This window comes from Papaver somniferum, chromosome 8, assembly GCF_003573695.1.
Source record: "Papaver somniferum cultivar HN1 chromosome 8, ASM357369v1, whole genome shotgun sequence".
Classification (NCBI taxonomy): Eukaryota; Viridiplantae; Streptophyta; class Magnoliopsida; order Ranunculales; family Papaveraceae; genus Papaver; species Papaver somniferum.
The window spans coordinates 18,569,572-18,587,316 of record NC_039365.1 but is presented as its reverse complement, the minus strand read 5'-3'; the positions used below and the strand labels follow the sequence as shown (position 1 = coordinate 18,587,316).

Below are 17,745 nucleotides of genomic sequence, written 5' to 3'. Positions count from 1 at the left end.
TTATCACGTTTCATAGCTCTCTCATTAATTTTCAGTTCCTGATTTCTCATTAATTTCTTTCTCTTTCATTTACCGGCAAAACAGGTACAGGTAACCTTATCTTGTAACCTTCACTATCCATAAATTACAGACGCGTGTCGAAACAAAAAGGAAGAACCTTCCAGGAGTTTCCTTTCCTTTCTCTTCCTCTCCTCCTTCTTCTTGGTGGGGTCTTTCCGTTTTGTTATTCATTTTTATGAAGAAACTTCTAGAAACAACAAAAACATCCCCTTCCACACCACCACCACAATCCACAATAACTCTTTCTTCTTCTCTGATCTTCTTCCATGTTCTTTATCCAGATCTAATCCATTTACATATCCAATAAATTATCTCACCAGGTAAATTCTAAGAAAATCACCGTTGATGGAATCTTAAACTTTTTTTGAAAATTGTGTAAAATTTCTTCTTGGATCTAGTACTAATTTGTTGTTATAGAGGTGGAATCTAAGAAATTTTCTGTTTCTAGGTGTTGATTGATTAAGAAACAGGTGTAGGTGGATATGGTAGAACCACAACAACAAAATGGAGAAACAGAATCATTATCTCAACAACAACAATCACAGCAGAAATCATCATTACCAACACCGTTTCTAACAAAAACGTACCAATTAGTTGAAGATACAACAGTTGATGATATTATATCATGGAACGAAGATGGTACTACTTTCATTGTTTGGAGACCAGCTGAATTTGCTAGAGATTTGTTGCCGAAATTCTTCAAACATAATAATTTCTCTAGTTTCGTTCGCCAACTCAATACTTACGTAAGTCTTAATCATAATCAAACTCTTTTTCATTTCGTTTCTTCAAATTTCTGATCTTCTCTGTTATTAATAGTGATTTTTGTGTTTTTATTGCAGGGATTTAGAAAGATAGTACCAGATAGATGGGAATTCTGCAACGATTGTTTTAAAAGAGGAGAAAAGAAATTATTATCTGATATACAGAGAAGGAAAGTATCATCAACATCATCTCCGTCACCACCGGTTGTAACGACGACGACGACCACAACAACCACGGTTGTAGTAGCAGCTGGATCTCCAACGGATTCCGGTGATGAACAAGTATTATCATCGAATTCTTCACCTTCAACATCATTAATTCCACCGGTGATGATGGCGAGTAACACCATAAATTATATTAGGCCTGGCGGTGGTTGCAGTAGCAGTAGTACTAATTCAGAATTAGTTGAAGAAAATGAAAGATTGAGAAAAGAAAATCAATTGCTTTCACAAGAATTGAAACAGATGAAGAATCTCTGTAACAATATCTTTGCTTTAATGACTAAGTATAACGCTTCCACTAATCTTCATGGAGAAACCGAAGCGGAGGATGAAGAAAATAAGAGTGGTGGTGGTGGTGGTAATGGATTTCCGGTGGAGAAATCGATGGAGTTTTTGTCATTAAAGCGATTTTGCGACGATAACGATGCAATCACCGGCGGTGTTAGCGATGGTAGTCGACTTAAAGCTGAAACAGAAGAAGATACGAGTAGTACTCGATTATTTGGGGTTCCGATTCGAGTGAAACGAGTCAGAACAGAAGATGATGAAGAAAATGATCGAAATGAAGAACTGGTGAAACCAGAGCCGTCGGATTCGGATTCGAAAAAAGTAGTTGATGATGAATCAAGATGGTTAAAGAAATGTAATAGTCTACCAAATCAACGGTTGTGCTTGTAATGATTAATATGTTGTTGTAGTGTATTATGATGAGATTGTAGTAGAATGTGAAAGTTCCTTTATACTGGTACGAGGAGACAGGCACGAAGAAAGAAGAAAGTCACGTGATCCCGTCAACAACCTTTTGTACAGGGTTTTCTTACAACAAAGTAATTAGACTTTTGTGGCTTATATGATAGTAAAATATTGTGTAATGCTGATCAGAATTGTTGTCTTTTTTATCAAAGTTTCTTGTTGTTCTTTAAAACTTTTTGTAGCAATTTGGAATTTTAGGAAACTTTAATGGATATATAATCTTAAATGAATGTATATTAATTTCGGCAGTATCCTTGCAGGTGCCAACATCCGGCAACAAAATGGAAAATCAGAATCCAATCCATTGGGGGTGCACAGTTTTGGCTTTGGTAGACATGTATTTCTTATCCATTCCTGCTTAGGATAATGTAGGAATCGGAGTGGAAGTGGTCACATGGCTTAGTTGAGCTAAAATGAATTCACGTAGGGTTTAAGGAAGTGAAACATTAAAATCCAAGCTACTTGCTACAAGAATCCAAATGAATTTTGTTGAAGGAATTTGGATGACAAGGAGTTCAAAGAGATAGAGATATGTATACTGTAGTGTTCAACTAGAGGTGTTGAATTGCTTCTATTGGGGTCGTTGATTGGTCCATTACTTGGTCTTGAGTTGTTTTTGTAGCTTTTTGTTTTTGGTTCATTATTTGGTACAAAAATTCTAAGTGGACCGTGAGAAAAACCACGTAAAAACCCTGGCTCTCACAACTTTTCTGATTCTGGCCCCTGCTAACTCCAGCCGGCGGGCCACTCTTTCCGTGTGAGAAACGGTTTTTATCTTGTTTTTTACGCGGTACGTATAGAATCACTCTATTTGGGAAGGAAAATTTTATTAGGGGTACTGTTGGTTAGAGGTGTAAATTGGGATGTGCTAGTACGAGCACAGTCTAGCACAGCACGTTAAAATTTTAGCCCAACCCAGCCTATCACGTGATTTAGCCCAGCACGGCCCAACACGTTAGTTTCATGTGTTGTATTGGGTTAGCCTAATCAGCACAGCACGCGGCACGGATAAGCACACGGCCCAGCACAACACGTTAAGAAAACACGTCATAGTATGCAAAAATACACCATATAACAAGGCATAATACATCACATTTTGTGTATATTTCACAAAAGAGTCACTATTCTAACTAATTTTTGACATTTTATGCTGACTTATTTTTATAAAAACACATATGATACCTTAATATTTGGAAAATATATTTCAATATCGTTGTTATAATGTCGTTACCTATATTTGACTAGAACATTAATTTACATGACAATGATCCAATTTCATACTTGATGGGTTATTTCTTTTTATTGAATAAATTTGTTAGGTTTACTTGAAATAATTTCAAATGATATGTTGTCTATTTAAATTCTCGTGATAATGTCCGACTTAATGTATATATTAAGTGATTTCAAATTGTTTATAGCACGTGTGCCAGCACGGCACAGCACATCACGTTTATTCGTGTGTTCTGCCCGTAAAATGTGTTGTGCCTAGCTTTTGACTAGTAAAGCACAGCATGACACATGGCACGTGAAGCACGCGACTTCATATGCCGGGTTATGTCGGGCCGGCACGTTTTACAGCTCTACTGTTGGTTAGCCTTTCACGTCAACGGGTGCTTCTTCTTTTTTTATGAAAGAGACCAACAGAATAGTAAACTTTAAGGACAAGTCTGATCCAAGTTCATGTTTGTAGAATTTTGTTGATTCCTGAATCCCACTTGACATTCGCATGTTCTTACGTGATCTTAACGATTGACATTTGCACCTTCTCTAGGGTGGTATAGTAGCTTGCTCATAACTCCTAAGCTTAAGGTGGTCTTGATTTTCATTGTAGCTGCAATTATTAATTTGGCCCTGTTTGCCCGTGGTCTTAAAGATGCTCGTATACTAGCTACAAATTATTGTATTATACACACTTTTATCACATGGATTACGGGTGATGGGATTTTAATTTATTCTTTTTCCCGTGCGGATGCACTCACACTTGGGCCACTATTAGGACAACCCCAATGACATGGAGCTAAAAACATCCGGGCTAATTTGGGTCTAGTGTGACTATTTTGTGCCTACGACTACAAGATAATAAAGAATATTTTGAAGCAAAATCGATAACCCCTTATCCAACTATTTTACTAAATGGAAAAACTATCCTTGATTAATCGGTGCTAATTTGAGTGATTAAATGATGTTTAATCAAGTTAACCCTGTAATCAACCACCATTAATTCATCATCAAATCCTGAAAAAATTTAACTTTTTTTTTGAAAAACTCGATCCAGAATCGGTTGATGTTAGTGCAGTTGTAAACCGATTCAGGGTTGAATTTTTTTTAAATAACGAAGTAAACCCAGAATCGGGTTTTTTCAAAACTCACATAAATCGATTATTGGAATCAGTGTTTATGTATACCCACATAATCCGATTATACTTTACATTCAAAAACAAAATATTCATTACATATATAGGATTCAGTATGGGTATTCTAAAATTTGACACATCAAATGTTCGTCAATGAACCTCCGAGCACGTCGGTACAACGTCATATATTCTTTGTGGTGAATGAACTTAGTTTCCCCATCACGAATTCGCCATAGCCCACTGAAATGTTCCAGCTGAAATATTTCTCTCAATAATCGGATTTTACAGTTGCACATGTAATCCGATTCTCGGCAAAAAAAATTACAGAGAAGGTGCCACTTTTCCTTAGTAGAATCGGACTACGTGGGATGCTCACATAAACCAATTCTTAAGGATGTCAAAATATGCCTCTGAACAATCCGTTTTTAATATTTCTCTTATAATCTGATTCTTGTCAAAAAAAAAAAAAAATTCAGAAAGAATGTCACTTTTCTTCAAAAGAATCGGATTACATGGGATGCCCGCATAAACTGATTCTTAAGGTTATCAAAACTCTGGATTTTTTTTTTGTTTTCTCAGAATCGGATTTTAAAAGTATCCTTATAAACCGACTCTAAAAACTTAAAAACCAGGTGAACAAAATTTTTAGAATCGGTCTATGTTGTGCACCTTCAAAACCCGATTCTGAAATTGTGCCCATGGAAAACTGTCAAAATCGGATTTATACAGGTAAATGTAAACCCATTGTGACATAAAAAACTTCCAGAATCATGCATTTTTTGTACACACATTGTAGTTGGTTCTTTTGTCGCGTTTTAGACAAACATTAACAATTTTCAAAAGAAATCAGATTCAGTAATTTATAAACTATGAATATAACCAAACATAATTCGATAATAAATTTAAGACATAAGTTTTGACTCCATAATTATCCATATTTAAATACATAAGTTTGAAACCATTCATTTATCAACATCCCCACCACGACCACGACCACCTCGTCTTCGTTTAGCAGGTTGGGCGCTGCTCGATGCACCTTCAGAATTCTTTTTTGAGGCGACTCTCTTCCTCTTTTTCTTTGGCTCCTCTTCCTCCACCGGTTCCCCAAATTTTGCACCCGCTTCTACATCTTCGAGACTGTTCAATTCATCAATCATGTTTTCATTGGCTTTAACATTTTTCCCTTTCTTGATATTTACCTTTGCTTGGGTTATCAAGTGCCCGACTCGTCTTCTATGTTTCCATTTTAAACAACAAACATTCAACGAATAATGCTAAAACAATTAACAAAACCGTAATTGAGTAACAATATGCACCAGGTATTCGAGAGTTGTATCTTTGTCCTGTATCCATGGCCTCTCATATACTCGTATCACTCGAGTATGTGAATCATTGAGGTACCACGACATGTAACCCGGAATTACCTCATCATCTGTTCTCAAACGACCATCCATAGGATATCCGTTGAACCTTATGTCTTCCCAATATTCACATGGTGGTAAAGCTTCATGAACAATTTCAATATCATTGTCCAATGATTCTGTTTTTTCTCATTGATTTTAAACTCTTTGTGCTCATTTGGGATTTTTTGTATGTATCTGCATTGTCTTGCGACTCTCGTATGGTTGTACATTACATATCCTTTTGGGTGAAACAAAGGCCAAAAATAATGAGTTTTCTCTTCGCACCCAACCATCTTTCCTTTTCCTCTGGCCAAATCCTTCTTGTAAGGGTCAAAGAAAACATCTTTCATCGTCAAGTTGTCCAACTGGCGTCTCAACTTCATATAAGTCACATCTTGGGAAATTTCCTTACTGTTGTTGGTGTACATGTCCCCATAAAAGCGACCGTTCCATTCCTTGTTCACAAAATCCCTTTCAGCAAATATTGGGAAGTGCAAATATATCCACGCCTGCAGAAAAGCCATATTCCTTCTGATTTGGTTCCTTTCAGCCCTAGAAGCCTTTATCAACTCGTTCAACGAGTGTGCAAGGATGGAAGTTCCCTAATAGTATTCGTGAATCTTTTCAAATGGTTCCAACAACTGAATAAAGTTGGTGTTCACACGGGCATCGGAAACGTCGGGAAAGATAACAGATCCCAAGATGTAAAGGACATACGCGTTGGCCGTGGCGAAGATACGTTCCTTGGTCACATCTTTTCCCTCAGCACGAAGCTTCTTTTTTCCCATGAGCAGAGATGGAATATCCTCTGCTTTTCTTTGCCTACTAGAATCTGTGACTTGGTCACCTCCTCATCCTATTGGAACACATTCTTGGTGAACGCGTAAATCTTGTCCCAGACAAGCTCTTGAACGTATTCTTTGTGCTTCACGGCTTTACCATATATGCTTAACCCGGTAATGAGCTTTGTATCATTTGGAGTTATCGTCATTACGCCAAACGGAAGATGCAAAGTATCCGTTTCCCCGTAGTATCTCCCGGCAAAGGTGGAACAAAGAGGTTTTTCGTAACCAATATCCAAATTGTCGACCGCAGGCATCAACCCCGTAGATTTGACTAGCTTGACTACTTCCTCAACTTCTCCAACGGTTTATTCCAGTCCTTCCAGTGGCCAATTCTTCATCATACTCACTGACATTCCTGGTTTCATACGACGAATGACATCCTCGTGATCATATGAAACAAAACAAATCCGATGGACAATAATCAAAACACTACACAAATAATAAGTTTTGTGTTAGATCGCATAAGTTTTAGGTAGTTACTATGGTATGGTAGACGACAACGGCCCAACTCTCTTTGTACTCCCATAACAAATTTCCTCAATCATCGGGTAACCCGTAAACGGTATCAGTAGGGCCGCGAGGAAACATCTTCAGCGGGTCAGGCATGTGGCTTTCTTTCTTCTTCTTGAGATTCTCCTCCTTGGACTTGTTGTTGAACTTCTCCTGCTTGGACTTGTTCTTGTACTTGTCCTTGAACTTCTCCTATCTCTTCATCACCTTCATTCTCACTTTTTTTTCCATCACCTTCTGTGCCACCACTTTCTTCTCCATCACCTTCCTTGCCACCTATTTCTTCTTCATTAACATCCTCCTCAACACTTTCTTCTTCAAAAACTTTTCTATCATCACATCCTTCTTCAGTAGGTGTATCGGAATCAGATTCTTCTTGTGTTGGTTGCTCCGCTTGAGGTGGTGGATCATTGATGTGGATCACTTCGGAGGAGAATCAAAGTCATTTTTCCTCTTATATTTTTTTCCGGCTTGCTTTTGTTGCTTGTGCTTGTTTGCCCTGTAGAATACGGAGATAAGCGATAAACAACAATGGAATTGAATGCATAATTTAGAATCCAAGGTATACAATCGGTTTAATCGATACACATATACATCCTGATTCCTAACATAACACATCAACAATCGGTTTATTGAAGTGCTCAAATAATCCGATTAACAAAAAAGGATACAAAAAAATTGGGCATTTTTTCTTAAAAGAATCGGTTTGCTCGACACACATGTAAAATCCGATTCTAGCATTAAACATCAATAATCGGTTTTTATAAGTGCTCATGTAATCCGATTTCGATTTTTATGGACACATATGTAATCCGATTCTAACGAAAAAAGTTACAGAAAAGCGGTTATCCCTCCAGTTACTGAATCGGGCTATGTGGACATTAACATTGCCCAGTGCTGGTCCAAATTTTTCGAACAACACAACATATGCAGCACAATCGGGGTATGTGTACATGAACATCAACCGTTTCTAAACACAATCGGTTCACAAGTATACTAACATTGTCCGATTTTGGGGAACCAGGAAAATTTTGATTTCAAAATTTTATTTTTTTGAGCGATTGCATGTTACTAAACCCTAGTTTAGAGGATTGGGTTGATAGAAAATTACCTGATTCGACCCATTTCTTCCTCTTGTGCGATCAAAGATGGTTCGTCTTCCTTAACCGTTTTCTTCGTTTTGTTTCGAATCGCTTCAACAATTCTAGGATTATTCTCACTAGGAAATTTCTTGTTAGTAGGATACTGCACTCTTGTTTGTTTCGTCATTTTATAGAAAAAGAAAACGATTAATCGTTTTGGATCGTCGATAATCGACGGTGTTTTAGATTCAAGAAAATGAAAAAAAAAAGGAAGAAGAAGAAAAGAAGAATCGGTTTATGAGGGGATGGAAGTGAAAATATGATTTTGTTTTTAAGTTTTATTATCAAGAGCTAATGGGGATAAATTAGTAGTACTAATATTTTTTTAGAGGGTAAATTGGTAGTTTCAGCAAATTTAGACACCCCATATCCTTCTCCATTGGGTGGATGTGGAAATATATAGGTCCTAAATAATGGTACTAGGCCACAAACTATCCAGGAAAAACATCCATATATACATATCCTCAGTATTTTGTGGAGAGAAAACCCACCATGGAAACAAAAATAAAATGTTAATCCATCCGGAAACTCTTCGTCCGGATTCCAATAAAAAACTCATACGGATAAATTTTAGTGGGATCTCAAAATTTGAAATGTGCAGTGCTTAAAAACGTTACAAATGGTACAAAAACCGCTGCTACATTTTAGGAACACATATATCAGTCGTTGTATATCATTCAAAAAGATAAAACTTTTAACCGGTCATTGAGTGTGGCCTAATAAGAAAAAAGGTATTTGTGTATCATCGGATGGGAGAAATAGTAAACAAAAAAATATATATTCGGACACGGTATCTGATCAACCAGTGATCATATGGACCCTCTACATCAACTCCCTCAAAGCCATGGAGTTCCTAATGGACTTGATGGCTTTATGAACTCTTGAAAACACTATAATAACGTTTTTTTAGTCCATGTCTAGTGGATCATCCAAGATTTATGAATGTTTTTACTTACCCTAGGAGTCGCCCTTAAGGATTCTCAAATTAGTTAAGATTGCTAATAGGGGTACCAATTTACTTGGGAGAGTACCAAATTTATACAAGACAAATATCCTTCAACTTTGGAACGGTACATCCCCAAGCAAATTGGTAACCCCTTTTAGGCCTACTAGATTTGTGTCAGTGCTATGCACCGGTATTTTATTTTCATTTAACTTGGTATGCACGAGGCTTCTCCTTACCCCGTAGCGATGTTTGATTTGGTGTATGCGGGGCTTGGCCCGCCTCGTGACGATGTATTTGGAATGGCAGGGCGAATACATTAAATAGGTAGAGAAAAGATAGGAAATATGCGTATATTTTATTTATTTATTTTCCTTTTATTTTCACAGAAAATATGTGTAAAATATGTAGTTTTGTTTCCCTTTACGTACTAATTTGGAAAAAAAATAAAAGTCCTAATATTGTAGTACCCGACATCCGAATTGAATTTGGACTTCCATAAAATTCCAAACATGGTAAGTTAAGTTTTCCTTTTGAGTTTTTAATTTTTAAACTGAAAATACGAGGATACCCAAATGCACCACGCCTTTTCGTTTCAACCTATAAGTATGATACCAAGTGTGATTGTCTCTGCACAAAGTCGAGACAATACAATTACAAGGTATTCACTTGATAATAGTTACAGTTCAAAACCAATTTACTATAGGATCAATATCAACTGATTAGGATCTAACGCACTAGTGTATTTACTTTTAATTATAATAAAACAATTATAATTGCTGAAAGTAAAAGTAAATCACACAACAAGATTTTGTTAACGAGGAAACTGCAAATGCAGGGACCTAGTCCAGTTTTGATTTTTTTCGAAAATTTTTTTACTGCCAACATCGATTTCTTACCAAAAAAATACCCCTAGTTACTTAGTTCCCTTAGTATCCCTGCTTCTATAATCGATTGGTCACGCACGTGAACCCCAAGACAGAAAATCATTATCTTGAGTTGTTTTACCAATGTAAAGTCTTAAGCATTCAACTCCTTTTGATCGTCTTCCAAAAATTAAAGGAATAAAGTTGTTTGGTAACTACTCCAATAATCTTTTAAAAAAAGATTCATTGAGTTATGACAAAGGCCCTTCCATTGAAAACAGTAAACTCCTTTGTCGGGTAAGATCAATCCAAATCAGTAACTTAGACTCGAATTAACAACTATCAGATTCGAATATTGAAGAATACCACCAAATGATAGATGCCGATCTAAACAGTTATAAGATCAAATATATCAAAAATAAATTAGATCTAAGTCGGTTCCCAGCCGATCAAGATGTGTGCACAAATCACGAGATAGGAAAACCAATAAGAAAAATATTCTTGTCTTCAAATCTTCAATTGCCTATTTATTTACCTGCACACCACAAACTTGAATCCGCTTATAATCGATCACGCACAGAACGAAGTTTGTTAACAATGGATGATCACAAGTTGTCTTTAGATCTAGCAACAGTTCTAAAACTCCCGTAAATACTTTGATCTAGTTTGAGTGACCCTTATGTCAGAAGAAAAGGCTCTCAAGGATAATCAAATTAGGTGCAATCAAAGTTTCAAAACCGTTAGTCAATCAAATCAATAATCGAAAACTAAAATAAAAATAAAAATATCTAGTTTCCCACCAACGGTATTCGCAGAGCTTCTTGATCCCACAAAAGTCTTTAAACGAGCGGTCGTAAGAGATTTCTCCTAATTATGGTATTTTCCTCTCCGGATAGATGGTTCCACCGGGAACAATACGAATGAATTTGTCTTAGCTCTTAGGATAGTTTGCAACAAATGCTAACTCAACTATTTATATACCAAGGTTGTTTGGACAACAAGGAAATTCCAAAACCGAAAATATTCTTAAGATATTCTATAGTACGGAATTTCGGTTTTCCTATTTCCAACTAATATCCAACCTGTAATTCTGAAATCTCCCATTAGAAAATATTTAATATTAGTTTAGAACTTAACTAATATAACTTTCCAAGAGATATGTTTTGATTTGCTGGAAAATCAAAAGCATATAATCGAGAATCTTAACTAAAAGATTCTCAATATTTCGGATTGGGATCACCTTGAGTATCAAGGAATATCTTTAGACAATAAAATATATGATTTGTATTCATGTCTAAATTATGTAGACATTTGGAATTTTCCTATTTAGTAAAGCCTAATTCCAAACTCACACGAAACCATAAAGTAATATGTAAATATAGAGGATCGGTTTTGCTCTTGGGACCGATTCTACCATGAATCCTAATAAAGTTAAGATCGGATCTACCAAGTCACCAAATATAGGTAGGGATCGGTTCTACCATGAATCCAAAAAATAGCTAGGATCAGTTCTACCAAGTATCCCAAATAGGTAGGGATCGGTTCTACCAAGACTCTAGACTCTTAACAATAGTTAAGATCGGTTCTACCATGTATCCCAAATAGGTAAAGATCGGTTCTACCAAGGCTCTCAACATAAGTCAAGAACGGTTCTACCGCATATCCCGAACTATGTAAAGACAGTTTCTACTATAGCTCTCAGAATAAGTCAAGATCGGTTCTAATAAAGTTATTACTAGGTTCGATTTGGTCATCTGCTAGATCTTCAATGAAAACTGGACCAAAACGCCTATTGATTTCCTTTCGATTACGAAACAAGTTTTGTATATATACTTCTTTTAATAATATTAACCAAACATAGTTTCCTAGGATGAAATCACACTTAAAGAAATTATCTTTTTCTTTATATTTTAAATTACTCCCCTGTTTCTGGAAAAGATTTACTATCACTTGTTCATGTTAGTATATTTTATTTGTTCATTTTCTTTTTGAGAAAATATATGTTTATCTTGTTGTGTACCTAGTTGTTTCTTTGTTTGCTAACCAAAAACTTTTAAAGAGCAGTAACTACTCTCTGCAAATTCTTTGTCAGTTCGCTTTATCTCATTAAGTTGTTAGTTTACATCATTCTTTTTTTGTTCATTGAGTTGGTACAAAAGTTTGAGTTTATATCTTACTACTAGATTCCTTCATTTTTAGTTATTTTCCCTTGTTTTTTAAAGTAGGTAATTTTTGTTACCATTGAGTTGGTACAAAGCCTATCTATTAGGTTTCCTTTTGTTAGTCTAGTAATTTTCCCTGTTTTATTATATTCCCATCTTTTTGTCATATTACTTTTTAGTTCTTTTCAATGTATTTTTGCAAGTATCTTTTTGTGTCGGGTCTCTTGTTATTGGTGAGACTGCGATAGGGTAAAATTAACTAGTTTTATTGTTATCATAAGCTCCAACATATTAATGTTACTTATTGTTGAAGATAATATCTTAAAACTTAGGAGTAGATTAGTTTTTTGGTAATATTCTTTTTTTTTTTGTAAACAAAATGTATATCAACTAATTGGATATTTTTTTCTTATACGGGATATAACTCTATCCTTAGTGACTTTTAAGCCCATGAAACTCATAAATATTTTCTCACCAAAGTTGAGTTTTAGTCGAATGAGAGGAATGGACAAAGTTTTTCCCTCCAACTCCACATCGAGAAAATGAGTATCCCTAAACACAATTTTCGTACCTCTGGCTCTTAGAGTTGCAAACAGATTATGTCAAGAATATGGGTATGATCCAAACCAAAGGTATCACGGGGTGAATTTTCTAAGGGTGGATTCTAGGAAAGATTGGGTGAAAAATCTTATGAAGTTGATGTTTCACGTATGTTGAACATGTTCCCTCATATAGACCCTTAAAAGCAAAATAAGGTATTTGATTCTCAATTAACAGACGATTGTACCCCATTTCTGCATACCTAACATCTCTTTTGAAACCGATAAATATGGTGTAGTATCTTTAAACATGAATATCAACTCAATACTAGCTAATGCATCTGGAATTTGGTCTTCAACTGCTACAAGATTTTGTTTGATTCTGTTTTTGGTTGCGCCTGGTCTTTCGTTAATGTATTTGGTTTTAAATGGTTTTTATTGTTGAAATTAAGATTTTAAATAGTTTAAGTTTATTCTAAATTCAAATTATTATATCGTGAGATACAAATTTGATACAATAAGTTAGAGTTAATATTTTATTTCCACTTTTGATTACTGCTAATGAGCCAATGTCTGACAGTTTTTTTGAGATAAAGTTTTGGTATAATTAGTTTGAGTTAAGTTTTATTACATCCTTTGTTTTTTACTCACACTCAAACCAAGTTTTTTCCCTCGAGTTGTCATCCTTTATTTTTTGTATATCAAGGTTTTATATGAATTGTATTTTTAACTCATGTGTTTTAGTAAGCATCGACTAAATACAATCTTCTTTTTACATATATACTATACAACCTTTACTTATGAAAACATCTGTGATAAATTAACAATGATGTGGGTAATGAATATCTTCTAATTAATTCTAATGCCAATCTTGATTAATTTTTTTATCCAAAAGAAAAAGAACCCTAATTTTTTTATCTAATGTGAACCCTAATTAATTATGTGTTGTTCGTTTTATCAGATTTAGTTGCCACACTTGTTTGATCATCTATATCAAACAAAGACCATATTTCAATTTATTGGAAAAGTATCTACATCTAATTTAAACCCTTAGTTTGAAAAATGAAATTATAATATTTTGAAATTTCATCACCATCACCATCATCTTAATTTCTTGGGTAAACATGAGACTTCACGGAACTTAACTAAGCAAACTAATTGATTTGATTATGAGATTATCTAACGATGTATATTTTTATATCATATTGTTCTTTGGTCATGGCAATAATATATCTATGTAATATATATATATATATATATATATATATATATAAGAAATGACGGTAAAGTTTTAAAACATGTCATGAAAATTATGCTCTATGATTTATAGTGAAGTTGAACTTCGAAACCAACAGAGGTGAAATAAAAAAAATAAAAACGGTTAATTTCCCGTAAAAAAATGATTATCAAATGTTATAATTTTAATTATGGGTTTTGTTTAGTTTAATTGTAGATTATATTTAGTCATCAATTTTTAGTACGCGAAAGACATTTTAAATATTTAATTATTTATACTGATACAGATAGTAAAGATAACATGATAGTATAAATACGATTTTCGGTAGTTCATTAATTGTGGTAGTACCTGAAGGACTCTACATGCATTTGACGGATGTGGTTACTATGTATTTTTATGGGAAAATGGATACAAATATATATATATATATATATATATATAAAAGATAACATGATAGTATAAATACATTTTTCAATAGTTCATTAATTGTGGTAGTACATGAAGGACTCTACATGCATTTGATGGATGTGGTTACTACGTATTTGCATGGGAAAATGGATATATATATATGAGAATACCTGAAGGTTTTCAGCTATTAATAGAGTTATCGTGTCACATGTATTTTCCAAAACTAAATCGTGAAATAACGAGGGTACCCAAGTACACCACAATATTTTCGTTTCAACCTATAAGTCTGATACCTATAGTGATTGTCTATGGACAAAGTCGAGACAATACAACTTCAATATATTCACTTGACAATAATTACAGTACAAGACCGATTGGCTATAGGATTAATGTCAAGTGATAAGGATTTAACGTACAAGTGTTATTCACTTTATTATAATAAAAAAATTATAATGCGGAAGTAAAGTAAATGACACAAAAAAATCTTGTCAAAGAGGAAACCGTGAATGCAGAAAAACCTCGGAACCTAGTCCAGTTTTGAATACTTTTAGAATTAAGCCGACATACAAAGAAGAAAGCCAACTTCGTATAGTTGAGACCAAGTAATCCACCCCTATTTACTTAGTTCCCTTAGGATCCCTGCATCTACGACTGTTTGGTCACGCACGTGAATCTCAAGACATAAATCACTATCTTGAGTTTCTTTACCAATGTAAAGTCTTAAGCACTCATCTCTTTTTGAACGTCTTCCAAACAGTAAAAGAATAAATCTGTTTGGCAACTAATCCAATAATCTTTTAGAAAAAGACTCGTTGAGTTCTGAAATAGGCTCTTTCGTTTAAACTAGTAAACTCATTTGTCGGGTAAGATCAATCCAATCAGTAACCTAGATTCAGATTCATAACTATTAGATTCGGACTATAAGATTCGGAAAAAAAAACCATCAAATGATAGTTTCTGATCTAAACGACTATATGATCAAATAGATCAAAGATAAATCAGATCTAAGTCGGATCTAGACGATCAAAATGTGTGCACATATCACGAGATACGAAAACCATAAGAAAAATTTTCTTGTCTTCAAATCTTCAATTTCCTTCTTATGTACCTGCACATCACAAACCTGAATCCATATATGACCGGTCACATACAGAACGGAGTCTGTCAACAATGAATAATCACAAGTTGTATTTAGATCTAACAATAGTTCTAAAGATCTCTCCAATACTTTGATCTAGTTTGAGTGACACTTATGTCGGAAGATAAGGCTCTCAAGAATAATCAAACTATGTGCAGTCAAAGTTTCAACAATCGTTAGTCAACCAAATCAATAATCGAAAAATAAGATAACAATGCAATTATCTATAGTTTCCCGCCAACGGTACTCGTAGAGCTTCTTGATCCCAAAAAAGTCTTTAAACGAATGGTCATAAGAGATTTCTCCTAATTAAGATACTTTGCTCTACGGATAGACGGATCCGTAAGAAACAACACGAATGAAGTTTTCCTGGCTCTTAGGATAGTTTTCAAGAAATGCAAACTCAACCATTTATAGACCAAGGTTGTTTGGACAACAAGAAAATTCCAAAATCGAAAAAATTCTCAAGATATGCAATATGTAGCTAATTTTGGTAATCCTATTTCCAACTAATATCCAACCTGTAATTCTAAAATCTCTCATTAGAATATATTTAATATTAGTTTAGCACTTAACTAATATAACTTTCCTAGAGATATGTTTTGATTTGCTGGAAAATCAAAAGCATATAATCAAAAATCTTAATTAAAAGATTCTCAATATTTCGGATTGGGATCACCTTGAGTATCAAGGAATATCTTTGGACAATAAAAGATAAATTTTTTATTCATGTCCAAATTATATAGACATTTGGAGCTTTCCTATTTAGCAAACCCTAATTCCAAACTCACACAAAACTATAAAGTAATATGTGAATATAAATGATCGGTTTTGCTCTTGGGACCGGTTCTACCATGAGTCCTAACACAGGTTAAGATCTGTTTTACCAAGTCACCGAATATAGGTAGGGATCGGTTCTACCATGACTCTCAACAATAGCTAGGATCGGTTCTACCAAGTATCCCAAATAGTTAGGGATCGGTTCTACAAAGACTCTCAACAATAGTTAAGATCGGTTCTACCAAGGTTTTCAACATAATCCAAGATCGGTTCTACCGCATATCCCAAACTAGGTAAAGATCGGTTCTACCATAGCTCTCAGCATAAGTCAAGATCGGTTCTACCAAAGTTATTACCTAGGTTCGAATTGGTCATCTAATAGACATTCAATAAAAAATGGACCAAAACGTCTATTGATTCCCCTTCAATTAGGAAATAAGTTTCATAAATGTCCTTTTTTTATATTTATATAATCAAACATAGTTTCGTAATGAGATAGCTATGAAACGTAGTTGTGGTCTTTCTTTAAATTATCTAATCAAAAATTAAATTTTAAGAAGAAAAAAAAACTTGCCACATTCAAAATATTTGAAAAATAATGTATTTGTTGTCTTCCACCATTCTCCAATATAACTTGAACTATTTGCGTCATATGGTTTCTAAGTTGTATATCATATAAACGCCATTAAGGATATCTTCAGACTCTTTCTTGGACATGAGGGGGAAGTAAATTGAGCACCATACGGAACTCAGGTCACCCACCTCTTAGAACGACTGAATTAACTCACTCTGGATGGCTATATATGTGCACAGAGAGTACACCATCACCAGCTAGTTGTCTAACATTTAAAACTCTTATTATTTATCCTGCACATAATTTAATCTGCCACTGGATAGAGTACTATTAGTGTATCCTTTAACTTTTCTGTTTCTTTTTCTTTCCTCACTCATATATATTTGGACGGACAACTAAAGGATTTTGTTTAGGAGATAAAAGAGATGGTGTGGAGAGGAGTAAAAGGAGAAGTATGGTATTTATAGAATATATTTGAGTCGACAGTTAGCAATATTGAGTCAAACATTGGCGATATTAACAATATAAAGTGTTATTCTTAAAATAACCAGCGATAAAATCTATATCGCTAACTAAATAGACAATATCGCCCGATAAGGACGCTTATCTCTTTTATTATTATAATAGTGCAGCTGGCTTACCATGCCACCTGGTATGGCAAATATATTTTCTTTTACCATGGTGCATAGAAATAGGCCTGACTGGTCATGAAATAGTGACAAATGACAAATGAATGACGACATTTCTAAAGACCGACTTCTGCTGCCGAGGAGTGAATCAAATACGTAGAGAATTTAATGGGCCTACGCTACTAGTACTAGCCTACTACCCATTCCCCTTTGTGAACTCAAAGTTTGGTTGTTCCTTATAATCAGAAATCAGTAGGGACGATGTCGGGGGCTACCGCTAGGGGTGTGAATTCGGGCAGGCGGGCCGCCCGACCCAAAAACTAAGACAGGCAGGGCAGGCCAGGCTTAATATTTGTGAGCCCGTAAATAAACTCAGGCCGGACAGACCGGGCACAAGTAGATAATTTGCTACCCAA

At 34.8% G+C, this 17,745-nt stretch overlaps 1 protein-coding gene across 1 annotated transcript; it reads left to right on the top strand.

Moving 5' to 3' along the window:
• The first annotated feature begins 218 nt into the window (after positions 1 to 218).
• Positions 219 to 2,033, top strand: LOC113304424 (heat stress transcription factor B-2b-like). Its single transcript, XM_026553529.1, has 3 exons — positions 219 to 380; positions 509 to 806; positions 903 to 2,033. The coding sequence occupies exons 2-3, from the start codon at positions 543 to 545 to the stop codon at positions 1,722 to 1,724; spliced, it is 1,086 nt and encodes a 361-aa protein (XP_026409314.1). The 5' UTR covers positions 219 to 380; positions 509 to 542; the 3' UTR covers positions 1,725 to 2,033.
• Positions 2,034 to 17,745: the final 15,712 nt, after the last annotated feature.

Excerpts from the sequence above, each read along its gene's own strand:
- LOC113304424 (XM_026553529.1), top strand. The coding sequence starts at position 543 with ATGGTAGAACCACAACAACAAAATGGAGAAACAGAATCATTATCTCAA. Across the intron at positions 807-902 it reads TTCGCCAACTCAATACTTAC|GGATTTAGAAAGATAGTACC; the intron begins GTAAGTCTTAAT and ends TTTTTATTGCAG.